The sequence below is a fragment of the Sciurus vulgaris genome (assembly GCF_902686455.1).
Source record: "Sciurus vulgaris genome assembly, chromosome: 2".
In the NCBI taxonomy this organism is placed as follows: Eukaryota; Metazoa; Chordata; class Mammalia; order Rodentia; family Sciuridae; genus Sciurus; species Sciurus vulgaris.
Window position 1 is genome coordinate 102,719,104 of NC_136462.1, and position 27,552 is coordinate 102,746,655.

Sequence of the window (27,552 nt, forward strand, 5' to 3'; positions counted from 1 at the left end):
TAGCATTCAATGTCCATTTAATTGGCAAAAAATCAATATCATATTTCATGTATAGTATCTGGACTACACATATACAAACCTAAGAATAATATGAATTATGTTTTATTCAAAATATTCCCCATCTATCATGTGTACCTGATTTGATTCATGAATACCTTCAGAAGCATAAGTTGGAACCAAAGAAAAGAAAATGTATATTAATTAATTTGAAAATTATAGTTTATTATACAATAACATATCACATTTCTGCTGTCCAGGGTAGAACTTGGCTTGTTAGTTTGCCCTATCCCTCATCCATGTACTTCCCCAGTACAAGTGTCTCCCCACACTCCAAAGCAGTGTTTCCACTGGTCAGCAGTGGAGCAACTTGCCAAGGTTGATAGCATTTGGACACAGTTACCTTTTGTTTTTAGAACTTAGGGCAAAAGATAGTCCAGAATGTTTTTTCTGGGGTTCAGAAGGTGTTAATCATAAATGCAGGTGTTGCTAGTCATGAGAGAAGATATTTAGCATTCCAGCTTGATCTGCAAAGTCCCAAGATGGGATCCCAGGTGACTGAGGAGCCCATGAGCCACTTAATCTGTGATATGTTGAGACCTCTAAGTGTGTGGGTTCAGGGCAGGGGCCTCACCATGTTGTGTTTCAGGGTAGTATTGTGGTAAGTTCCTATATACAAATTTTTCCTCTTAAGGAGTGAAGGTAAACTACTTATCTGACAGGACAGGCTAGGAGAAAACCAACATCAAAAAGTGAAAAAGAATGAAATGAATTTGGAGATAGCTGAAGCAAAGCATCTTGTTTATAATTTTGCTTGGTGGTTAGCCTAGAAGTACTAGTTTATTACTTTTGTTTCTATGTGAATGCATACATCTGTGCTTCTCTTTCCTCCTACATATTATCTAGAATTAATCATTGTTGAGATAATCGTAAATGTTTGATTTGGGATTGTAATCTTTCTTTTGTATACCATTGGGATATAAGTCCCTCTATAGACAGGTTTTAGAAAACAGGGATAAGCTAAATTTCTTCATAACAATTTAATTGCTTCCAATTAGTATTTTCAGAATTTGGCCCAGAATGTGGTGTGGAATGTTTTTACTATGAATCAAAGCCTCAAGCATAGTGGAAACTCAGAGATCTCAACTAGAACTTCTCAGAGCATACTGTCAACCTGAATATAGCTAGGGATATTTTGAGTTTGTGTTTATAATTTAGCCAGAATTGGCCAAGATATTAAGATGTGGTGGGGAGTGGAAATCAACATGTTTGGTAGCATTATTACGTGTCTATCCTCCCTAGTTTTGTAAGTCCAGGTTATAAAAAGTTTTAAGTTATACTTTTCAAACAAGATGGGAAAAAATGCCACATATTAGAAAAACTCTTCTAACAAAATATCAAAAAGAAAAAAAAACTATAGGGTGCAAAATAATTTTAGCTGAACTAAAAGGTAAAGAAAAAAATCATATGGCTTAGAAATGAGATATCTTTTCTTTTAAACTTTCTTAATTTTTAAAGTATTAAATAACTAGACCAGAAATGTTATATACACATTTACATCATGTATTAATCAGTGAATATGATGCCTAGTGTGAATTATGTTTTATCCACGCTTAGATGTTTAAAATACGAACATTTGCAGATAGAAAAGTCTTAAGTATGCTATATTATTCTTTAAGTCTACCAAAATTCTCACTTTTTTTAGTAAGACACATCAGAACATTCAAGTTATTTCACATTATTGCTTGAGATACCATTTTTTTGCATTTTATAAAATGTCAGGTCTGCCTCTAGCAATTCACTTTGCCATTCCCCCAATACACTCTTGTCTTCTTGTAAATACCACCAATCTACCACTAAAGGTAGATTGGCATACAGCAGCATTGTTGGCAAACCAAACTTTATTAATTGTTTGATGTTATCTGTTATAGAACATGAGAAGCAGCGATTATGCAAGAGCACTGATTATATGAATTTGCATTTCAAAGTGAAATGGTTTTATAATGAATATGTGCGTGAACTTCCTGCCTTCAAGGATGCTGTTCCTGAATACTCCTTGTAAGTACTGATTTTCAACCCCCCCAAGTTTGTTCCCAATTCACAGTTCTGTAAAATTACAGCTGAATTGTGTTGTACTAAAATCTCTTCACAGTCTTCATTTGAAAGCAGACAGTTCTGTCATAAAGTTAACGTTAAAAGATTTGCATGGCTTTGAGCCATATTTAATTGAATTGTGTTGCATTTTTCAAGTATCACTTATTTGGATACAAGTAATATCCAAATCACTTCCTATGGAAGTTGTTTATATGATGAAATTACTTCCTAAGAAAGTGCTAGAATGCAAGATTTTTAAATAAGGGTGTTTATATATTAATCTATATCATCAGATTTTTCTCTTTAACTTGAGCCTATAACTATCTTAGAAATTCACATTTCTAAAATGGAAATCATTAGTTAGCCAGCAAATTTTGATATGCATTAGAACTCTATTTCATTCCATTAAAAGGTTCTTCCTTGCACCAGGCACCGTGCCAAGTGCTACAGGGCAATAATGCAAAAGAGGAAGAGTTCGCTCTCTAGGGAGCTGATACTCAGGAGATAGAAGTAGAAAAATCATGATAAAGCAAGGCAAATGAAATAAGTATTAATATAAGAAGCACAAAAATATCATAGGGTCTCAAAGAAGAGAGACTTTACCCCTGTTTGGGAACTTCGCATGATATTTGTGAATGGGTTAGCATTTGATGTAGACTTTGAAAAATTGGTCAGGTTATAGCAAGAAAGGGGAGAAAAACATTAAGATGTAAATGAAAGTTGTGAGTATAGTCATATATTTTGAAATATGTGAGCTATGATTCATAGGAAATAGTGTTATTCTAGTGAGAAAGGGTATTTCATGAAAGCAGTAGAAAGTAATATAGGAAAAGTAATGTTGAACAAGATCATTGTAAACAGATTCTGGGAAGCTTGTACTGCATTCATTAAACATTGTGGGAATTGGAAGAGAGAATGAGGGGGCAGAATGGGGCCAGAAAAGAGATTTAGAAGGTAACGAGCAATGTAATGATGACATATTAACAGCCTCCAATATGACTGTAACAGACATGGATAAGGTGAAGAAGGACAGTAAGAGAGGTTAAAAGCTAAAATCATGAAGGGGAAGAGGGAAGATGTTTGTCAAAGGACACAAAACTTCAGCTAAATAAGAGCAATGAGTTTAAAAGATCTATTATACCACATAGCAACTACAGTTAATAACAGCATATTGTATTCTTAAAAAAAAATTGCTAAGAATCAATTTTATGTGTTCTCAACATATAAAGTCTTAAGTGTGTGAGGTAACACACATGTTAACCAGCTTGTTTTAACCATTCCACGATGCACACATATTTCAAAACATTTGCACATAGTAAATACATACAATTTCATAAATCAAAAATATGAAACAAAATAAAACCATATACATTATATTTTAAAAGATTATATTAATAATATAGAGTGATCAAAGTGAGAATGCAAAGAGTGAAGTTGTGGCTTAGAAATTTTAAAAATAGAATTTCTAGAATTTGTCAACTAAATACATATGAGGATAAAACAATGAGGACTTAAACTTGAAGTATGTGCACATAAGCAGTTGATGGTATCACTGGGGATAGGGAAGTTAAACAAAAGAGCTATTTGCCAACTATTTGCTTCTGGCTCTGCCTAGACACTACACTAAACTAAAAGCTAACTAATAATGCTAACTAATAATGCACTGAAGAACAACTATCAAAGCTGAATAAAATTTAAAAAGCATCACAAAGCAGCCCAGGATGGAAATGTTAGGGTCCCTGAGAAAACAGAAGTGCAACGAGCAGGCAAGTACAGGGTGCAGCTTCTCCCCTGAGCTCCCCACCCACGTACCTTTCCCAATTTGCAATAAGGATCTCTGGGCCAAAAAAGAATTTGGAGCAATCTCCTTGGGCTGCCAAAATAAATAATGCTGTACAGGGTTGTGAAGGCTGCTTGGACTCGTGGGGTTAAGATGTGAAAGAAATGGTAACTACAGACACAGGAACATAGGATTGTACATGTAGTTTCCCCTTGAGGTATTTTCTGATCCCTAAGCTGCCTATGTGTAGAGATTGAAGCAGAAAAAAATCAAGTAGAAAGAGAGAGATTGAAAACTAAAAGAAGATTTTGACTGTCTCTCAGCACTATGGGGACAAAAGTTACAGTCTAGCCTTATTAGAAAAGAAGGAATATTTTAAACACTCAGGGCCTCCAGGTGAAATCCCTGGTGGGCTTTGTCCTAGAAATAAGGGCAAACTGGAAATAGACCACTAAACCCAACCTGTCTAGATCAAGATATTGTCCCTGAATTCTGTCTAAAAGGAAAAAATTAAACCCTCTCTGGAGGAAATGATCAAGAAAAGATCCACAGTTTTTCATAGACAACATATAATATTCAACAAAAAATTAAAGGCCACAGGATCTGAATGACTAGAATCTAAGAGAAAATACAGCTATTAATGAGACTTACCACAGATTCCAATCTTTAATGTATACTTCTTAAAATGTTAGAAATTTCAACAGAAAAAATTGAACTTATAGGAAAAATAAAATGGAAATTGTAGAACTGAAATAAAATGCAATTAGGAATATAATAGATGCTCTTAATGGCAGATTTTAAACAGCAGAAAAGGACAAAATAACTAGAAGCTAAGTTTGAAGGAAATATCTATGTAAACACAGAGAGAAAAACAAGAAGTTCAAAGTATAGAAAAAAGAAAAGGCTATCTGGTACAAAGTATAAAGGGCTAATATGCAAACAATTAAGTCCTAAAAAAGAACAGAGAAGACATGAGACAATCATGCACTACAAAAAAATTGTTTTGGTCATTGATGGACTGTGTGCATAGTGGTATGTCATGCAACCTAGGTTTGTAGTGGACTACATTAGGATCTTTGTACAATGAAGAAACTGCCTGATCACTTCTTGAAACATGTCCTCCTCATTAAGCAAATCAGGACTGTACTAGTGCAATGTTTAAAAAAATACTAAGTGTGAATTTTGTGAAATTGATGAAAAACATGAAGCCACAATTCAAGAAGTTCTATAAATCCTAAACAAGATGAATGCAAAGAAAACTGCCTAAAATTGCTTAAAACTGAAAAACATGATAAAAACCTTAAAAGGTACCAGGTTCCATGTGTTAAGAAAAAGTTAGAAACAATAATTGAAAGAAAGTTCATACTAAGTTCGTACTAAGCTGTACTAATATTGAACAAAGTGTACTTTAAAATAAAAATGATTTAAGAGCCGATGCTGTGGCACATGCCTGTGATCCCAGTGATTCAGTAGGCTGAGGCAGGAGAATCACAAGTTCAAGGCCAGACTCAGCAATTCTCTGCAATTTGGTGAGACCCTGTCTCAAAAAAGGAAAAAAAAAAAAAAAAAGGAACTGGCAATGTAGCTCAGTGGTAAAGTCCTCTGGGGGAGGGGGATGATTAAAAAAATACATTGAGAAAAATATTTCATGATAATCAAAGGGGCAGTTCAACAAAAGATACGTCAATTCTAAATTTTAATGAATCATATAACATTAGCAAAATACATTAAGCAAAAATTACCAGACGTAAAAGGAAAAACATCAACGGATTCACCCTTCTATTTGGGTATTATGTTTCTTCAGTAATGGAGTGAAGATTCAGACCAATAAAATCATGAATAAAGTCTAAACGATAAGTTGCCAGGAATAGTGGTGCACACCTGTAATCCCAGAGACTCAGGAGGCTAAGATAGGAGGATTGCAAGTTCAAAGCCAGCCTCAGCAAAATAGTGAGGCCCTAAGCAACTTAGCCAGTACCTGTCTCAAAATAAAAATTAAAAAGGACTGGGGCTGTGGCTCAATGGTAAAGCACCCCAGGTTCAATCCCTAGTACTTAAAAAAAAAAAAAAAAAAAAAAAAGAAGTGCTTACTTGGAGATGTCATCTATACAGCTATATGCTAATACACTAATATCAATGTATCTATACCTAATTATCCAGAGATTTCACAATATTTGTAGACATTTTTGCAAACACAGACATACACCTATATAAAATTTAATAACCCACAAAGACAAACTATACAATAAAATCAATAACATAGGTTTACTATTGGAAGAAATTTTGAAAGCAAAATTAAATGAAAAAAAAGTAAAAGAAAGTAAATAATCAATATGACCTGATATAAAAATGATATGAAAAAAATAGGAGAAATTAGTTCAGCCAAAAGCTGGTTTTTAAAGACTAATGAAATTGAAAAAGTCTTAGCAAGGACAATGGGAAAGAGAGGCAATGTCACGAATTGCCAGTATTGGAAAAGGGCACAATAAAGGTCCTAAAAAAAGAAAAATAGAAAATATTTTTTCTAGTACACTTAGAAATTTAGACAAAATGTACGAATTTCTTTTACAATAAAACTTGTTAAACTGACATGAGAAAAATGTAATATCTGAATAAGACTAACTATTTTAAAATTTGAATACTTAACTAAATCATGTCACAAATAAAATCTCAGGTCGAGGTAGCTCCAAATGCCATTTTTACTAATGTTTAAGGAAGAAATATCACCTGTATTACAAACTTCTGGAGAACACAGGAAAACTCAAATCATTTTTCTTTTTTGAAAACAGCATATTCTTACTATTAAAAAGTATTGAGAACACAAATAATGTGGATAATAACAGGACAATTTATCTCATGAATGTAGTTTTAAAAATAACTTTAATGAGATATGAGCCAATAGAATCTAATAATTTATAAAAGGCTAATATAACACCATTACAGAAAATTTATTCCCGGGATATGAGATTAGTTAAACATTGAGAAATCAGTGTAATTCACCCTGTTTTAAAGAGTAAAGGAAAAAAAGTCTCTGTAATCATTCATTACAGTAGACCCAGAAAAATAATCTGATAAAATAAAAATTTATTGGTTATAAAAATATTTTAGGAAGTTAGGAATGGAAGGAAACCATCTTAATCTAATAAAAGTCACCTGCCTCAAAATAATAGCTGCAAGAAAACACACCTGATGTTTATTGATTAATTTTTGAAAGCTTCCCCTTAAGATCAAGAATGAGACATATGTGGTCAGGCATGTTGGCACATGCCTATAAACTCAATCAACTATTGCAGATCACAAATTGCAGACCAGCCCCAGCAACTTAGCAAGACTTTGTCTTGAAATAAAATTTAAAAGGCTACGGGTATAGATCAGTGGTAGTGTTTTCCTAGCATGCATGAGGCGCTGTAGGCTCAATCCCCAGTACTTCTAAGAAAAGAGAGACATATCTGATAATATTAGCTTATTTAACATTGTAGTAGAAATAATAGGCAATACAATAAGACAAAGGAATGGAAAAGTATGATTGTGGGGCTGGGGATATAGCTCAGTGGGAGAGTGCTTGCCTAGCTTATAGGAAGCCCTGGATTCAATCCCTAGCAACAAATAAAGGAAAAGAAAATCATGACTGTAAACAACAAATAATGATGCTATTTTATTTGTATATGAGATAGTTGTTGATCTAGAAAATTCAAAAGAAAGCATAAGAAAATTATTAGATGTAGTAAGTGTAGTAAGTCTAACTTGATAAAATTTCTGTATTGTGGTCACAATTAGAAAATTATATGTAAAGCATACCACTCAAATATCATTGAAAGCACCAGAAATAAATGTGAGGAAAGGTATGCAAACACTTTTTTTCAAGCAACTATAAAATGTTACTGAGAGAAATTTAAGACAAACTGAATAAAATCTACAATGTTCCTAAATAGTTCAATTATTATAAAGATGGTAGTTCTCCCACATTGACAAACAGATTCAGTGCAATCCTATAAAAATTCTACAGTGCAAATCATTACATTCATTCAAAAATGCATGTAAAAAGCAAAGGGCAAAGGACTAAGAATTCTCAGACATCTGAAAGATGACGTGTGAAAAGCTGGAAAACTACTCTTTGGTTATCAAGGCTCATTAAAAAGATATAGTAAAACTAAGTGTGGTGTTATCAAACTATGGAAGAACCAGTGAACAAGCTAGATCAGAGACATGTGCCATCACCTGACTTCCATCAAAGATATTCATTCATTGAAAGATATTCATTCATAGAATGGAGCGTGTTCAATGGTACTAGATCCACAGGGCATGCATATGGAAAAAGAACTTGGAAACAAACCATTCACAAAAACCAATTGCAGATGGATTCTGGATCCTACCTAAGAAGTCAGAATATTACATACTACAGGAGACCTTTGGGTAAGTATATATAGATGCACCCCACAAGTGGACACTACAGGAGTTTGAATTGTAGGAAATTGCAGGGTAGGTTTTGAAAAACTCAGCATATTTGAGGCAGCATGGGAAGAACAATGAAAGAGACAGAAGTTGAAGATAGAAGAGAGGATGTATTTGATGAAATAACGGTAGAGACATCTGAGGAAGCAAAATTGGAAAAGGAGAATGAGGGAGGTTTTTGATCCTGAATTATTGTCATACCAGAAAAGAGTGGCATTCCTGTTGATCATATGCAAATGGTGCCCTGTGTGGTATGTAACATCATTAATATTTTTTAGGTGGTTTGAGCCTTTTGTTATGCAGTGGCTAGATGAAAATGAAGATGTGTCAATGGAATTCCTTCATGGAGCACTGGGAAGAGATAAAAAAGATGGAGTAAGTTTAAATTACTATACATTTGGCGTAATGTAACTTTAAATTACTTTACTTTGCTGTAATTCCATCACATTGCTCACCTTTAAGCTGACGGGAATTGTTAGGTTTATTATTATTAGTTGAGTTTCCTTTTAATACCCCAATGAATAAAATAATTTTAAAACAATTTCAAAGGGTTGGTCTGAACTCTAGGAAATGGCTTAAATTAAAAACCAAATGAAAAAAATCAATCACCCTTTTTCCCCCAAGATTCTTCTTTACTTCTTAAACAGGTCTGACTACAAGTTTCCCAGGCTTGTACTAACCGTCCCTGTCATCCTGTAACCCTTTCAGGATTTTGTAGATTAGGAACACATGTTCTCCCATTCCTCTGCAACAACTCTCAAAAGTCCTGAGCCACAACCAGTTCTTAAAACTCTTCTAATGACCCTGAAGAGAGAAATATTTGAAAGAACCAGATCCTCAATTCGGCAATGGAAAAACCAATTAACAGTAACCTATCCCATGATATTAGTACTGGTGTACTTTCCAGAAAATTAGTTGAACTATTTGAAATTGAGTAAGCATTTTATTCCTGGAAAATGTTGATGCATGATTTGGGAGTTTCAGTTGTTTGTGTGATGTAACTCCCCACTGTGCTTACTGACGACTTCACCTCCTCCCTCTGCAGTTCCAGCAGACATCTGATCACGCGCTCTTCTCTTGCTCTGTGGTTGACGTCTTTGCTCAGCTTAATCAGAGCTTCGAGATCATTAAGAAACTGGAATGCCCTAATCCTGAAGCATTATCTCACTTAATGAGAAGATTTGCAAAGGTAGGTTGAATGGAATGAATTTTTCCTGGGGTTATGGCAACCTGAAAAATGTGGCAGTTTCATAGTATTAGTCTTGTTTGACACCTCTGCCTCAGTTCAATTTGTAATTGTCTACTAACAGGTTCAGCTGTTTCCACATTTTTCATCTGAACTCATACACTTCCTGTTTCTTTAGTACCGATTTATCATCTTAAAAACCTGTTTATTATTCACATGGATGACTTAGTCATTTATAAATGAAGAGATTATCAGGGATGGCCAAATTATTTCTGTTTCAAATATAATGCTTTCTAGCTGAAAGTAAGCCTTGGCATTTTATGTATAAATGGGCACATATATTTTAGCAGATCCTGTTGTATAGTGAAATGTATGGTGAACTTGGAGTCCTAAAAACTGAGTTCTGATTATAAATCAGACAATAAGTGTCATGTGAATCTGAAAAATTCTATTCATTTTTATGAATTTAGTTTTCTTATGTGACAGATTGATTTTGGTCAACCAAATTTCTCCTAAGGCCTTTTTTTGCCTCTTAAAATGTAAGGCAGCTTACTATGTGCTTGTAAGTTGGCCAAGATTTTCAATATTTTCTTTTATATATATATATAAAAGAAACAACTTCTATCAAATCTTGTCCCCCGCAAAAAAATTATATACCATAAAATAATTGGAAGATGACATGAAAAGGGACACAATTTAGCTTTAAGCATGGTGGGATCTACAGTAATTGAGTGGAAGGAAATTTGCCAACAGCTGAAATAAAGGCTTCGTGGTAAAAGTGGGGCTCATGAAAGCCTTAAAGGTTAGAAAAGTATTCTAAACCAGAAGCATAACAAGAATAAAACAAGAGGTAAAGCTGAACGTGAGGGCAAGAGCAAAGGGAAAAAGTTATTTTTTGGAAGAAGCAGAAGGAAAGTTTCGGAGAATGAAGATAGACCCTGATCTTGAAGAGCTCTGTGGTATAGCTGAAGTGTAGACTTCATCTTTGGTGGATTTAGGAAACACTAAACATTAGGGGATATTTGAGCAGGATAGGAATTTAGGGGAATTGACTACACAATCTTGTGTCTGACCAACCTAGGCATAAGTCTGGCACCATGGATTGAATGATGACTGAGGTTTTGGATGTTCATTCAGCAAGTGCTTACTAATTACTTGAACACTTAGTGATGCTCTAAGGGTGTAGTAATGACTAAACATAATCTCTGCCTCAAGAAAACTTACAGTAGGAAGACCAAAACTCTAAACAACTATGACAAAGTCAGATGCTATAATCAGAGTATCAGAGAAGTTGGAATATATATATATATATATATATATATATATATATAATTTTTTTTGACATGTTAGAAAGTAGGGAAATAGCAAAACCCAGTTTAAATTTTGTAATTTTGAAGATGTATTAGTTCTTAGAGCTGCTATAACAAAATGCCACATACTGAGCAGCTTAAACAACTAATTTATTTTCTCCCAGTTCTGAAGGCTAGAAGGCCAAGATCAAAGTGTCCACAGGTCTGGTTTCTTTTGAGGACTGTAGTTTGTAGATGCCCTGGCTTTTCACTATGTCCTCACATGGTCTTTCCTCTGTGTACAAGGTGCCCCTGGTGTCTCTGCGTATCCAAATTAAGGATGACAGTCAGATTAGATTAGAGCCCACCGTGGAGGTGTCATTTTTACCTAAATTGCCTTTCTCTAGCTGGGTGTGGTGGTACACGCCTATAATCCCAGTAGTTTGGAAAGCTGAAGCAGGAAGATCCGAAGCTTGAGGCCAGTCTCAGCAATTTAAAGGGGCCCTAAGCAATTTAGTGAGACCCTATCTCTCAAAATAAAAACAGGACTAGAAATGTGGCTCAATGGTTAAGCTCCCCTGGGTTCAATCCCTGGTACCAAAAGAAAAGAAAAGTCTATTTCTCCAAATACTGTCACATTCTGAGGTACTGGGAATTAGAGAGGGGTTCAACAAAGAAGTTTTGAGGGAACACATTTTAGCTCATAACTGATGTGTACAGTGAGCATGCTACTGCTTTTGACCACAAACATACTAACTACATAACTTCATTTGACATTGTCATTGAAAAGTTAAGGTCTATTGTGAATGGCAGGTTTGGGTCTGAACCTGTCCTTGACGTTAGAAATACGCTTATCTTTTTAAAAAGTTTAACCTGATTCACAGATAATTAGGAAGGATGTCTTGCAGGAGATACTATCTTTATTAACTGTGATAAGACAGATTTATGTTAAGATAATAATTAAATCCAGAAATTCTGTAGTTTAACACAACAAAGATTTAATTCTCAGTCATAAAACATCAAACATTTTTTGGATGACCCTGTAAGGGAGATCTTCATCAATCTTTGACAAAAGGAGTTTAGCCCAAGAAGTCCCCACAAAGAGAAAGCATGGTGTAAGTCTAGCCCAGAAGGTTCACAAAATAATGTGGGAGAATTAGGTCCAAATTTTAAAGATCCTCAAAGAACAGGCTAAAAGGATAGCCAGCAGAAAATGAGCAGCCATGAAGATTTTTTAAGCAAACTGTCAGCCTAAACTCTGTTACAATATTTTTTGCCATGGAATATGTTAAACTCAAATCCTTGTACCTGTTAATTAGGAAGACTTAAGTAACCTTCTGCTTTTTAAGATAATAGCTAAAAACCATTTATTTGGATCATTCCTAGAGAGGACTTTCTTGGTATTAGATGATTACAGTCCCCCCAACAGGGTAAAATCTACATTAGAATTATTCTAAAAATTATCTCTTTTTTTGACTAGCAGCTGAATGTTGGGTAAATACCAAAAAAAGAATGAAACAAGGTCATTAGGAATATAGTGTTTGAGAAAGTATGGCATACTCTATTCTTGGAACTCTGTAGAACCTGTAGCAGAAGCAGGATTATATGAGAATTCAAAACTCTGAGTGCATATTTAGTAACATACCATTGTAGTTGTACACATCAGATAAGTAAGTTCAGTTGACAATTCATCATCAGAGGAGCCAGGCAGCAGGGGACATGGGAGTACTGTGAGAAAGGAAGAATGCTAACCAGACCAGGGCCCTAGGCTCCAACCCACTCTATCCTGAATAACTCTGAACTTTCTGAAGCTGCCAGGCTGAGCCCAACCCAGCAGTGTTGAGACTGCTGGGTGTAGAACTAAGTGGACCCAGCAAAATACCAAGGGGTGGGAGGGTACAGACACATCACATTAGAGTCACACTCAGGAAACATTCACCGAAGCAAGAAGAAAAGACTTAAGTTCCATGTATGTGCCACCGAGAAAATGTGTGCTTTTGGGCACAATAAAAAATTCAATTAAGTAAAACATTTTTAATTTATAAGAATTCAACAGTATCTAATCATTAACACAGATAAATAATGTAATAATGAAAAACACTCCCTCAGAAAGGAATTGGTGATTTGCATTGAAATAGAAATTCTATTTTGTGAGAATGATTTTAATAAATCATGTCAGTATTTTTTTAAACTCTCACAGTATCTTAAAATGCAAAATATATTAAAAAGAAAAATTCTTAAACAAATGAAAGAATACCTAAACATCATTCAGATTCTTTTTTACCAGTGTGAGCCTTTTTATCTATAATTTGTATTTATGTAAAAAATCAGATAAAAATGAAAGTTCGTGATTAATATTATTTGCTATTTTATAACTGAAGACTTGGAGTTTTTACTCTATTTTATTTTTTTCTAATTCCATCAGATGTGACTATTAGTCTTGAAAACTCTACCCTCTTAGGATTCCAATCATATTAAAATACACTGAAAGTGCATTCATTCTCTTCTTGGGATTTATACTGATTTAAACCATTTGCTAGAAATTAGACATAGTAATGATATCTGCAGACATTTTAGAAGATTTAGCACTCAAAAATGGGACTTACAGGGATGATTTGTTCTTCTAAAGAGTATATAAGGCTGAGTAAGATACCAAACAAGATGCTACAAATTTCATAGAAGGGACATTCAGAAGCTGTGCTGAGTCACAAAGTGGGTGGCTACTCCCACAACTATGTTGCTGCTCCTGACCAAGTATGGGGAGTTTAATTTTAAAAGGCAATATTAGATAATGATACCATTAACATTACTTAAAAACAACACGTATTAACTGAGTGTCCTGGATATAAATCTTTCTGTTTTCCAGGTGAAGATACTATGGTGAACAAAAGCACATATATACCTATTCCTGGTTTTCTGTAACCCTAATTCTAACTTAAAAAAATAATAATAATAATTTATTAAGTCTGTAAAATACTAATCATTGTATATATGGTGTCCCACTTATTCTTCACAAAACAACCCTGGAAAATGGGTACTATTATCTTCCCTAATGTTTCAAACGATGACACAGACTCCAAATATTTGAATTATTGAAACAAAGCACCCCCTAGAAATGATATGGATCCCAATACTTTAAACCACTGAGCTGCATTCTCTCCTTATCCTGAAGTGATCAGAAGTCAATTGGTGAGTTGGAGAGGAGAATCTCACCATTTACTTTTACCCTGAAGGCCACACCTGGCCATCTGTGGTGGAAGAAATGGGGTGCCCTATCACATCTTGGATATGTTAACAGACAGGACATAAAGCATCCAAATTACATTTCTGCTATTGGTGAATTGATGTGGCAGTCTTCCTGTCCTCCCTTGCATTGATCTAATACCATATTGTTACATGCATAAAATATGAATGAAAGATGCATTTTGAACCAGAATTCTTAACTTACTGATAAGAGTAATGCAATAGATGGAACTACTGGAGTGTTAACAGGATACTCAGCCCACTACTCCTAGTATGGTGGTATTAGTTCAGAAAATCACAGTGCCTTTGTCTGAGTAATTGATGGCTATCCCACTCAGTGCTGCACCAGTAGTTGCATGTCAGATCAGAACTGATTGAGGCTGGGGGATATTTTAGTCACCCTGTGTGATCCTTTAAATGCAGTAGAATCACTCCCTTCACTGCTACAATCCTATTAGAATTTCATCATTTTTAATCTGAAGCTCTTTGAATAGCAAATTTTTTTTCTGCATCCATTAAAGAACCCTCTACTACTCATGATTATTTCTTCATATATAAACTGTATTTTATTATGGAACAAGATGCAAACATACCCACTAGGCTGTGTGCGGTCTCTCTGCACTGACCTTACTTCTATAGTCCAGCAGTCCACCAAAAATAATCATGACCTAGGCTCATATACAGACAGGTCTTACTAAGGATCCCTTCCATCGAGTTCTCTCTGAATAGTTACCTTGCCTTGCCATGTATTAGTTAGGACAGTAATCTCAAACTAACATGCTCATAATAACCTGGAAGTTTGTTTAAGACCCAGACTACAGGGGCTCAACTCCAAATTTGCTGACTCTGTAGATCTGGGATGGGACCAGAGAAAATGTATTTCTGTTTCCAGGTGATGACTATGGTGCTGCTGATTCCAGAGCTGCACTCTGAGAACCAATGAATTAAGAGGCATTTCCTACATATTTGTATTAGGAGACAACTGTCTGGTTCTGATTTTATTTCACTGAAAAAATTAAAATGAAATTGAAGTTGCCTCTAAAATGTGCACTGCACATTTTCATTCAAGTATACTTTGCATATTAGTAAGGAACACCTAGGGACTATTACAGCAGTGTAACTGCAACTCTGCAGGCACATGGTCTTAAACTATATTCTACAAGACTGTGCACTTTTCTTTACGTCCATTCCATCCTGGCTTATTACCACTGGCATTTTTCGGCTAAAGTGAGATCCCAGGATTGTTTGTTTCCAAGCATAAATTCAAGGGACTAGGAATTTTCTATGAAGTAAAGGAAAGTGGTAGAACATGTGGAATTCACTGAGAATGATTATAAATCAGGTCTAGATTCTCCTTTCTTCCCAGAAAAACTTTTAAAAAAATAAACAAACACTAGCTTTTCAGCAAGTCACCCAGCAGATGTCTAAATAACACTGGATTGTAAAGGATTTTGGGGCATTCCAAACTTTATCCTGAGCAAGTTATAATGTCTGACTTGCAACAAGCTCCTAAAGTCAGGAATATGACTTATGTTTGTTTTTGTAATATAGTGATATGATTCCTACAGTTGACACTGTCATTAAGAAACTGTAACTTGAGAGTAATGTTCATACGTACAAAGGAATGAATACTGATTAAGAAAGCCCATAGTAGTTCAACATTATGTCTAAAGTAAAATTTGAAGATATGTGTTTAGAAGATGTTTCAATCTGATCAACCATCTGTTTTTCCAAATATGTTGGTCTGTTACTTGATAAGCTCTTATATTTCTCAAGACCAACTTCCTATTTAAATTGATGTATATTATCACATTACCACATACTTCTAGAAAATATCAATTTTCTGTCTACATATTGTCCCAATTCTAGGTTTTCATTGTGATTTTAAAAGCCTATAAACAGACTCATAGTCACATTTGATACATTCATTTGGTTTATAGAGTAAACATTTTCCATTAGCTTAACTTTGGAATATCTGTCAGTTGATTTTGAATTAAAAAAAATGAAAAATACCCCAGACATTATATATTGTTCAAAAAGGGAAAAAAATGTTTATTATTTATTTTATTTATAAATGTCTTCCTTATAAAAAGAGATGCCATGTTTCTACTGTTATTTTTGCTTTATCTTTTCCAAGAAAATCACATCCACCTTTGGCTTATGATGCTTCAAGCTATATGTTAAAGCAGTAGGATCCAAACTCATTGATACATCTTTCCATAATTGTAATAAAATTTGATGAACATAGTTTGTTCATTTTTATCTGTTTTGCATAATTAATGAAAGCAGAGGGCATCCTTAAGTTCAGAAATAGTTATAAATAACATAGTAAGTGTGTTGGTCAGCTTTTTGTCACTGTGACCAAAATACCTGACAAAAACAACTTAAAGGAGGAACAGTTTATTTTGGCTCATGGTTTCTGAGATTTTCAATTCATGGTCAAATGGTTCCATTGTTTTAAGTCTAAGGGTGAGATAGCACATCATGGTGGAAGGGCATGGCAAAGCAAAGCTTCTTAACTCAGACCAGCCAAGAAGCAGAAAGAGAGACAGAGAGATGGAGAGACAGAAAGAAGGGAAGTAAACAGGAGGCTCTAACAGGAAATACCCTTCCCTGTCACAACCCCAGTGATCTACTTCCTTCAACCAGGTCCTACCTCGTACAGTTTCCACTACCTGTCAGCAGTCCATTCATCTGTCAGTGGTTTAATCTCCTGATGAGGTTAGTGCCCTCATGATCAAATTGCTCCCCCAAAACATTGCTGCATTGGAGACCAAGTTTTCAACACAAGAGCCTTTGGGGATGCTTCACATCCAAATTATAATAGTGAAAAATGGTAAATGTACTGCGATATAGAGATAGTACAATATCACATAAGCTAAAATTTAGGTTTTAAGGAACGGTTTTTGGTAGCTCTCAGTATGATTAACTATCACTGAAATAGTCACCGCTAAGTAATGTGTATAGGAACACTCTGACCTCACTTACATAAATCAGATATTTAGAAACAATGGAGAAAGTTGATAAAATGAACACCATAAATAATTTTGGCATGATAGGTATAGGCTGGGATAAGAAGTTAGTAACTAGAAGCCATGACAGATAATACAGAGCATAAGGTATCTATTCAAAAATGGAAAGGGGGAGCATTAGAGATCATGACATAATAAGTGTGCAAGCATAGTGGAGGCTGCCACAGATGGTCAATGTATCTTCTGAGTAAAGTTAGGAAATAAAGCATTTTGCAATGGAGCAAATTATATTAAAATAGGATGGATTCATGTGGAATCTTTCAAATGTACTCAGAACTATGACAAATTATCACATAAACGATAGTTTCATTAAGTTCTTTTGATAAGGATGTAGATTTAATCACTGTCACTGACTCCCTTCCGGCTGAAGACACTTGAGTTTGACCTTGCATTAGCCTGCATAGTACATGTAAAACTGCATACTTGCCTGGATAAATTTCATAGTGTTTTTCTTTCTAGACTATCAATAAAGTTCTTGTCCAGTATGCGGCAATTGTATCAAGTGATTTCAGTTCATATTGTGATAAGGAAAATGTGGTAAGTAAAACTGTTTTCATTTTCAAGTATCTCTTATTGAGATTTACTTCTTCCAGTCTTAAGGAAGCGAAAGAAATGATTTATTTCTGTTTTCATACTGGACAAAAGAAATGGGAATCCCAAGAAATTGTTTGAAAACATCTCTAGTAGTCTCAAACTGGTTTTCAATACAGGGTTCACAGGAAGGTTAAAAGTGTCTCAGCGTTAATTTCTTTGGGTTTTTCCATGTTGATAAAAAGCAAGATGAGCATATATCATTGAAAACTCACATAGTGTATGAACAATGGAATCTGAGAATTAGGAAATTAAAATTAGAGAAGTATTGACATCAACCAGCTTCACTTTAACACCAACACTAAAATAAGTATAATTTGATCTTTACAAATTTCAAGTAAATTGAGAAGAATGGTTAATTTATGGAGTGGTAAATTATTTTGATAATTGAGGAAATATTTATAAAATCCAAACCATTATCCCAACTTTCTCAAGAAAATGTATAAAGAGAAGCAAGATAAACTGGTTATTTGGAATATAATCAGTGCTGTTTTATGATGAAAGGTGAAAGGCTCCTTATTTACCGTTTGTATTATTAGGAGAAATATATTGACAGCACAGTAAGAATTTTCAAAAAAAAAAAAGTAGCATTGAAAAAAAGTGCTTAAGAAATGAGGACAGGATTTTTAAGTTAATTCTTTAAGAGTTTATTCTTTTCTTTTCTTTTTGAGGGGAAAAAACAAGGAATTTTTTCCCCTCAAAAAATTAGCCCTTGCTATCAGAAAAAATTTAAAAGAGAATTCTAAGAAAGCTGCTAGTCTGCTGAAAGCCCATTGACTTCTTACTGACAGCTCATTAAGTCAGTCCTGATGGTTCTTGAGGGTTCCAAAAGATGCCTCTTTCCCTTAAATTAATATGCTGCCCAAAAATTTTATTATAACTCCCAGATATCTCAGCAGTGATTTCTAATTGACACTATGAATATTCTAAAGGTAAGATAGAGTATTATTTATGGGACGAATATGCTTCTAATTAAAGGATAGATGATAATGCATATCTAAAGTATTACATTAAAATTTTAAACAATGCCTTATAATATCAAAAAGATTCTGTTCGTATTAAGACAGCAAAATGAAGATTCCAAAAGCGGTTGTGAAATACTAAAGGTAATTCCCTTCTTTCACAAAGGAAAATTCACTTTTAAAGCTCCTGTAGACTTTCACCTGATGTGTTATAGCACTCTATACTACATTTTATATTAAAAACCATAAGATAAATATTATGAATTAGTATTTATTGTATTATTCTATGTATTTCATGGTTTTCAAAATAATTCTATATAGTAAAATTAGAAAGAAAAGAAAAAAGGAAAAAATAAAGTTCTTGCAAATATTCTAGCTCAGGAACATCTTTCTCAGTTTTTCTTCCCTACTTACTGATACCTTCACCAGTCTTATACATGATTGCTTAAATACACACAATCATTTTAACATTTTCATGAGTACATTATAATTATGCATAATAATGGGATTCTTTATGCCATATTTGTCCATTTACATAATTTGATCAATCTCATTTCTAGAACCTTCTCTTTCCCTTTGTCCTCTCTCCTCCAATCCTCTTGCTCTATGCTACTAATGTTTCTGTTAGTATTAGTATTATTTTAACTTTTATAAAGAATATAATGTGTTACTTGATTTATGCTTTCACTTGAGACAAATGGAGTGCTTTTGTATATTTGCATGAATACCCGTAGCTATTATTATAAATTTATTTTCGTATTAACACCATTGAAATTTATTGTACATTTCTCCATGTGTTTATGGTAATATAGCAGATTATCTGCAAATTGAGCTAGAAACTTTTGAAGATAGACATCATTAAATGATCTTAAAGATAGCATCATACATTTGATTTGTTAGGGGTCAAAATTAAAGACTATAGTTAAACAAAATGTCCATGTCAGAATAAGTATTGTCCCACTGTGACATTCTAAATTGCAAAGGGGGTCAAAACACTTTAATATTTTTTATTCCATATTCCAAAAATATCAAAGCATCATTATCAAAATCATAATTGCTTTATTTTTGATAACTTTCAAAATTATTTTCAACTCAGAAATACTTCTCCCATGTTGAAATGGCCCCAGATTAAACAAAACTAATTTTTGTATTCATCATATTTCAGGTTCCTAACTGTTCAAGATTAAGATCAAATGCAATGTATTATATTTTTAAAGGGAAAGCCAAAATGCACAAATAAAAGGATACAATTTGACTTCAAACATAGGCTATTTTATCTTACTAAACTCCTCAACAAGCAATACCCCTAAATTAGATTAACATTTTTTTTTTTTTTTTCATTTACTATGGTGTGTTTAAACTAAAAGCCATTTCATGATTACATTTAAGGTAGATTTGTGTGATCTAGTTCTCATTAGTTATTTGATGAATTGATTTCATATACTGACATAATGAAAGTGAACTTTGGGTATATCAAAGCCAGGAAAAGCTTACTAAAAGAGGAAAATTTCATATTTATTTTTTTCTCCTTCTGGATAACTCCTATTTTTTTTTTCTTCATGGCAATCCATGGGGTCAGTAGCAATCCATGCCTTGTGAGCCCAACCATCCATTTTTATTTTGTTTTTAATAGCTTGGAAATGATCATGTTCAAAAGGTTTGGTGGTTAGTCTTTATTTATAAGCTGGCACTAGGATACTGTTATGTGTGCTAACAAAAATAGGCTTGAATGGTAATATCAAATAATCACATGAGAGTCCAGTTTACTCAGACCAATGGAAAGCAAGTGATTAAATCCTTCACCCATGCCAAGGGTTCTCATCATAAGCCATAGTCTTACTTCGACCTTGGATTTCTTTCTGGTAGGATTACCAAATTTATGCCAAATCTTCTCCTTCTGCAATAAGAATTATCACAATAACCCTATTTCCTAGTGGAAGAAAATAGCATACTGGCTCATTGTGTGGACATCAGGGCAAGATGCTGAATTCCCTGAAAATTTGGAAATTTCCATACCTGCTATGGAAAGGAGTGAGCCTAGATAAAGTAGTTCTGATCCTGGCTGGGGTCAGAATCATTTATGGAACATTCTAATTCAGCTTACTGGAATCTATGAGAGATAAATCTCAGTTATCTGTGCTAAAAACAATTAGTATTTAAGTGACTAGAATCAAGGGAACAGAACAGAAGTTTAAAATTGTTTTCATAAATCAGTTAAGATGTGGTCACTTTTAAAAAAAAGTCAGGTAGAAAGTTTTTCAAAGGTTAGTAATGTGGTTAAGGCAATAATAAAATCTTTCCACTGATTAGAGCTAGTACCTCTCTGACATCCTGTGAGTCCTTTGCTTGACTCTGATTCGTTATTGGCTCATTTCCCAGTAACTTGAAAGATATATCCATTTTCCTTTCTTTGTTGTCTCCTCCTCTGATATACTGGCTCTTTAGAATTGATATGCAGGAAATATTAAATGATTCTGTAGCTATTCCAAATTTTATTTTCCAATTAGAAATTAATTTTTACTCCTCTAAGATCACATCTAGTCCTGTCACAAAGTTTCACATCATTTTTATTGTTGTATCTCTGAGTCTTTGGAAACAAAAACAATGTTTTTGAAGCATATATTATGCATAAAGTAATGTGCAATTGTCTGCAAGTAAGAAAAATTAAAAAATACACAATTCAGCAAGTACAGTGTGTTTAAGGTTAGCTGGTGAGAGGCAACATAAATAAAAAGTAATATAAAGCAAATGCCAAAAGAGTGATAAAAAAGAAAGATAAAATCTAGAAAAGAAATCTCTAACCCAATTAGATATGATTCAAATAGGCAAAGAGGAAAATGCAAAGGGAAACACGGATCAGAGTCAGGTCACAAGGGGACCTGAATATTAGCATGTGGACCTTATCAGTAGCAAGGGAAATCCATTTAAAGTGTTTTTACTTTCCTAAAAATTTTCTTGGATTTAAAAATTTCAGGGCTGGGGTTGTACCTCAGTTGCCTAGCATGTGTCAGGCCCTGAGTTGGATTCTCAGTATCCCTAAATAAATAAATAAATAAATAAATGAATAAATGAATAAATAAATGTTCATTAGTCCATTAATAACTATACATCTAGATTTATAGATATATAGATATAAATTTTCAGATGGTACTTGGTCTTTAAACAGTGAAATTCAGAATTTAATCTGTTTTTCCCAAAACAAAAATTTGAAAACAATGTGGTTAATTTCTAAGCATGAAATGCCACTATATTGAGGATAAAAGAACTCTAGTAGCAAGTCTCCAATGGTTTATTGTGTAGTATGTTATTAAATGTCATTTCCCAAAATTGTAATTATATTTTTTCCTTTTCTATCCTTTGCTGTTAACCATATTTTGAAGGTTTTGTATTTGCCAAATATAATAGGACAGCACTGAAAGCTATATACTGCCACCTTTAAGGTAAACTCATTATATATATATATATATATATGATATTCACAATACTCTTTTTATTTTCTTTATTTAAAGCCCTGTATCTTGATGAACAATATTCAACAATTACGAGTCCAGCTGGAAAAAATGTTTGAATCTATGGGAGGGAAAGAGGTAAGTGTGTTTTTACTCCTGCATTTGCCAAATTAGAGATCATTAGCAGCATATCTCCTAAATCAAGTTTTTATATGGTTTATCAAAGAACATAAAGTGATGATAATCTACAATTCCATTAACAATCAAGGCAATTTTTACCTACAACAGAGTACTTTAGTAAAGAGAAGTGTGAATGGAAGAAGGGAGAGAGCCTTTTGTCTTGTATATATAGAGATAGTCATATATACACATGTATATCCATATATGCTAATGATCTGAAAAGCAGCACAAATAATAGATTTTTATTGTATTTTACCATGTCAGTTTAATATTGATGTTTGTTATGAAATACACATTGTGGCATGAATACACATTGTGGTTCTGGATACATCAGTAGTTTATTTTTCACATGGAAAAAGCTATGTCAAAATGTGTTGTGTGTTGTGTCTGTAATGTGTCATGTCTCTGTCCAACATCTTTGGCTTCCAATTCCATGAACAGAAGAAGGAAGGAGAGAGATTCTTTTATGAGGTTTGTGATAGTAAGCATTTTATCCTTTACCTGGCTGTTTCTCTGTCACTACACTGAAGGGCCATTGCATTTCCTAGTTAATTCTCATTTGCTTATTTGGATCAGGCAGAGTGAAACAGCTGTGCACTTGCCTCTTCCTGCCTGGCAGTCTTATCTTTTTTATGTTTATTTGTTTTTTGTTCACAAACATTTGAGTGTCTGAAGATTGAGAAATGGAGAAGGTGCTGAGAAGAAGAGTCCTGAAGCAGGGTTTCTCACTCACTGTCCCCTCCCGACAATGAAACAATCCTGAGAACAATCCCAAGAACAACTCGTTTTGAGTGTGTGGATATTTCTGTTCAAAGTTAGTTTACATTATCTATGGTAAAATGTATGAGACACATATGTAAGGCTCTGTTGAAGTTCAAAGCAAATATCCCTTTTATTTCTAAATCTGTGATTTCGGAAATGCTTTTTTATGATGGAGCTTCTTTGTGTACAAAGTTGCTTTTAACCCTAAGGAGATACTTATACATACCTCTCACTCAACTATGTCTGTTTCATTTTCAGTCTCTTAAAAGAAGTGAAGTTGCTACTTAACATCCTACGAATGAGAAGCACCAGAGTACATATGTGATGGTGCAAAACTTTAACATGAACTTTTATGAGCTGTGCTTCCCTTGCAGTCTCGGTTTAATTTGTATAAAATAAGGCTTAATTCCCCAAAGTGTTTTAATGCCTATTGCAAGGTTTGAGGGCATCAATCTCATTTCAGAATTCTTGTGCTGAATTGGGTGAGCACAAGCACTTGAGGATCATAACTTAAGATCCTTTTTTAAATTTTAGTGATGCTTTTATATTCAGACTTCTAAGTCCATTTACAAATTTGAAAAGTAGTAAAGAAATGGCTGATTTCTTGTGGGAAATACTAACTCCTTTTTGTTAATTTTAAAGACTAGGAATCATTTAAGAATGAAATTATATTTAAAAATATCATATTTCCAGAAATTTCTCCTCATGCTACTATTTCATTATTATTCTGTTTGTGAGCTCTGATATAACTAATATAGTGCTGAGCTGAATATTAACCAGACAAATCAGAAAAGACAGACCAAACAGATTAATCAAGCCTATACTTACAAGAAACTGTTTGGGCTAAGCCATCTGCTAACTAAACAAGTTGTACGGTGGCTCATTTGTCAGTTAAAAATGGATTCTTAAATTTCAGAAAAGATTACCGGTTTGAAATTTACAAGTTTCACACTATAAATTTAATTTCAAATAACTTACTAACGTACAGAACTCTTCTTTTTACTGGAGAAAATAAGGAAGACAGAAATGCTGAGTGTGGTGAATTCTCCTTTTATAACCATGCAATATCTATTTATTAAACTTCTCATACATAATTTAAATGGAAATTTTAACTTAATAAATGAAATGAATATCTAGCATCTAACTATATAATCTCTTGGATGGATAGCATTGACCTTAGTCCCCTTCATCTCTTGCATTTAAATACTTTTCCTTCCTTTTCTCACCATATCTATATCCTCCTGTATGTTCTCCTCTGTCTTTGTCTCTGTCTCTCCATGCATAGTTCCTTTTTATCCATTTTCTTCCATTTTCAACTTTTGTCTGTTTTGCTTAGAAAAAGTTTTAAGCAGGCTCAATCTGCATTGATGAAGCATCAGAAGAAAACAAGACCTGAACCCAAGTCTGAGTGTGTCACAAAACCTTCCGGGCAGAAATAAACAATTAATACATTAGGGTCATTTGTTGCTACACCCACTTTCCCCTGGGCACATGAATCTCAAAGTAACAGGCAGATTCATTACAACACCCTTACCTGAATATACTAGCATCTAAATGAATTTCTTAATGTGAGGATTTTAAAAAGATGAAAAAAGGTTTTTTAGGAATGAGAGGATTCACTCTTCAATATGAGAAGTATAAATGGCACTTGATACAGATGTTCAATGAACTTTAAAGGTTATAAATGTGGACTAATGCTAATTCCCAGATTTTTCCTCACAATGAAACTGATTACAAACACTAAGGCAAACTTTCCACACCAGACCTTATTCTCTTTTAGGAGTTTATTATTTTGTCCCATACCATCTGTGCTGTGATATGCAATTCTTGCTACAAAAATCTAATGAGCAAATGTATGTTAGTGCATTTGCTCCAAATATTTTTAATGCCATGTGTTTCTTAATTGGCTTCTAACAACACTGTTGCTTGCCTCTTGTACTCTGCAAAGTGCTGCCGCTTGCAGGCATGGTTGCATGATGCTGCAGCTCTCTGCTGCTTTAACCTGATCACTGCGTGAGGCCAGGTGCTCTTTCTTTTCAGGATTAACCTCTTTTCTCTCTGGAAACAGGATTATTTAAAATGATTTTGTAGTGGAAAACTCCACTCTGTGTGGAGTCTAGGATGGAAACATTGTTGAACACTAAGACTGTCTTGGGATTATGTTGTTCATGATGGCTTCAAAAGTAATCACTTGAGCTGCTTCATTAATGAGTGCACACACGATGTCCCAAAGGCCATGTCAACAGAGTTCTTTTCCAGTACCCTGTTTAAGAAGAAAATCAAAAACGAAAAGCAAGCCACTAAAGTTCTTCTCCTAGAAAGTGACTTTCTCTGTGTACAAATTAAGAGTATGTTTTACCATCACAACTGTGATTTCTCTAGGGAACACTATGTAAATTTTGCAAACCATGCAGAAAAAGTAACCTTTAAGAATGAAGTCATAAAGCACATGAGGTGGTTTTGTTTTTATGTTCATATAGTTTAGGAATCACTATATTAAAATAAAATAGCCATCCCAAGTTATGAACTGACTTCATTTAGATGTTAATCATTTACACCCCTATCCCCATTATTACCTCTCACTTCATCACACAACAACAGAAAATATCATTATCAGGATGCCACATGGTAATTGCCATTCACTGGTGAATGTTTATTTTATTATCCTGTAACAGCTTAAATAGCTCAAAAATAAAACTTTTTTTGCTTTTTATTATTTTAACAGCTTAATTATTTCATGAATATAATTCAGCATATATCCGTTGGAAATATTTAGTCTGCATTTATTTGGTTACAGAAACATGTGGTTACAGCCCATGAGAAGGACTTATTAATGTTTCCTTCATCTACAATCTAATTTGTACAATACGTGACAAAGAAAATGAAATAATTAAAAATTTAATTTCTCTTCAGGAAGTAATAAATATTGGTTATAAAACTCTGTAAAATGGTAATTTAGAAGAGTTCTGACTACATTTAAGCAAAAGGTGAATTACTTCTTTGCATTATTGTGTTGGTACAGTCATTTCAAACAGAAGACTCTAGTTTTCCATCAAACTGATAACGCTTTACACACCCTCAAACTCTGGAAGTTAGCCATAATGAAGATGTTTAGGGAGATATGGGATTGGTTTGTTCAGTTCTCTCATTCTTCTGACCACAAAGAAGACAAAGTCAGCACAATAGTAGTGCTATCTTTATTGATATGTCTCAAAAGCGATTCAACATTCTGACTCATCTCATGTTGGTAAACATTTATTTAAGAGTGACTTCTACATATATCCAAGCTGAATAGGGCCAAGAAATCTGTGGCATAACCCCCCTATCCTAAAATGTGTACATTTTTGGGGTGGGGGAGGGCTACCAGGTATTGAACCCAAAGGTGCTTACACTGAGCCACATCTCCAGCCCTATTGTTTTGTATTTTTGTTTAGAGGCAGGGTTTCACTGAGCTGTTTAGCACCTGTTTTTGCTGAGGCCAGCTTTGAACTTGCCATCCTCCTGCCTCAGCCTCCCAAGCCGCTGAAATTACAGGTGTGCACTACTGTACCGGGCTTATCATATTTAAATTTAATGATGAACTTAAAGTGCCAATTAGAAATTGCATTTGACTGCCCAAAAGAGTATATGAGCATGTAGCTCACTGAAATTCATTGCAGAACCTCTCGGTAAAATGGACTTGGTCATTAGACCAGAGAGGAAAGAAACTTATTTCTGTCATTTTCTACCTGGCACTACCCTCTTATTATGTGCCAATAGGTTTAAAGATCACTGCTTTAAGTGAAATAATCCTCCATGCCAGTAGTTGCTGAATTTCAACATGCATAAGAACTACATTGCAAACTCCACCTTCAGGGTATTAATTCAGTAGGTCAAGAGTAGGACCCCATGATTTTTTAACAAATTCCCAGGAGATACTGGTGCTACTGGGCTAGAGACTACATTTTGAGAATCACTGTTCTATGGTTTTAAGCCAATTAGAAAACAGCATAGAATACCCCTTTTTCTTATCGGTCCTCCATTCTTACCAGCCTACTTTCTGGTTGGACTTACTAATATTTCCTTCATCTACAATCTAATTTGTACAATATATTGAATCTTAATTTGATGTGTTTGAATGGTCATTGGGACAGCAAATGAAATCATGGACAAATATTTATATTAAAGATTAGGAAACTCCAAAATACAGGTAACCAATATGCAGTCATATAGAAAAGTCCAGCACTTTCCAAAAATGTTCTGGACTTTATGCTTACATTTTGTGTATAATCTTTAAAAAGTGGTTATGTAGATTTAAACTTAATGTTCAGGTTTCTGATCTAACTCAACTTCTCCCCCAAGGTACACAGAGATATAATTTAGTATTAAACAAATTAATGAGGATTGATTGGCTGTTTTATCTTTTTTAGCAACTATAAAATAAATTTTAAAATAAATCATACAGTCTATGTTAGACATAGTTAAATTAAAAAAAGACAATATCAACTAATTACATTATTTTACTTTCAGTTCTAAAATTGTTTCTTAAAACAATT

General features: G+C 33.9%; 1 protein-coding gene across 2 annotated transcripts in view; it reads left to right on the top strand.

Annotated features, from left to right (window-relative positions):
* Positions 1-27,552, top strand: part of UNC13C (unc-13 homolog C) — an 869,114-nt gene that overhangs the window by 728,461 nt on the left and 113,101 nt on the right. For both annotated transcript variants that reach the window (XM_079129872.1, XM_079129871.1), the window contains 5 exons: positions 1,929-2,055; positions 8,602-8,698; positions 9,369-9,512; positions 17,533-17,610; positions 22,136-22,213. In XM_079129872.1, coding sequence (XP_078985998.1) covers positions 1,929-2,055; positions 8,602-8,698; positions 9,369-9,512; positions 17,533-17,610; positions 22,136-22,213 — 524 coding nt within the window. The remainder of the gene's footprint in view (positions 1-1,928; positions 2,056-8,601; positions 8,699-9,368; positions 9,513-17,532; positions 17,611-22,135; positions 22,214-27,552) is intronic.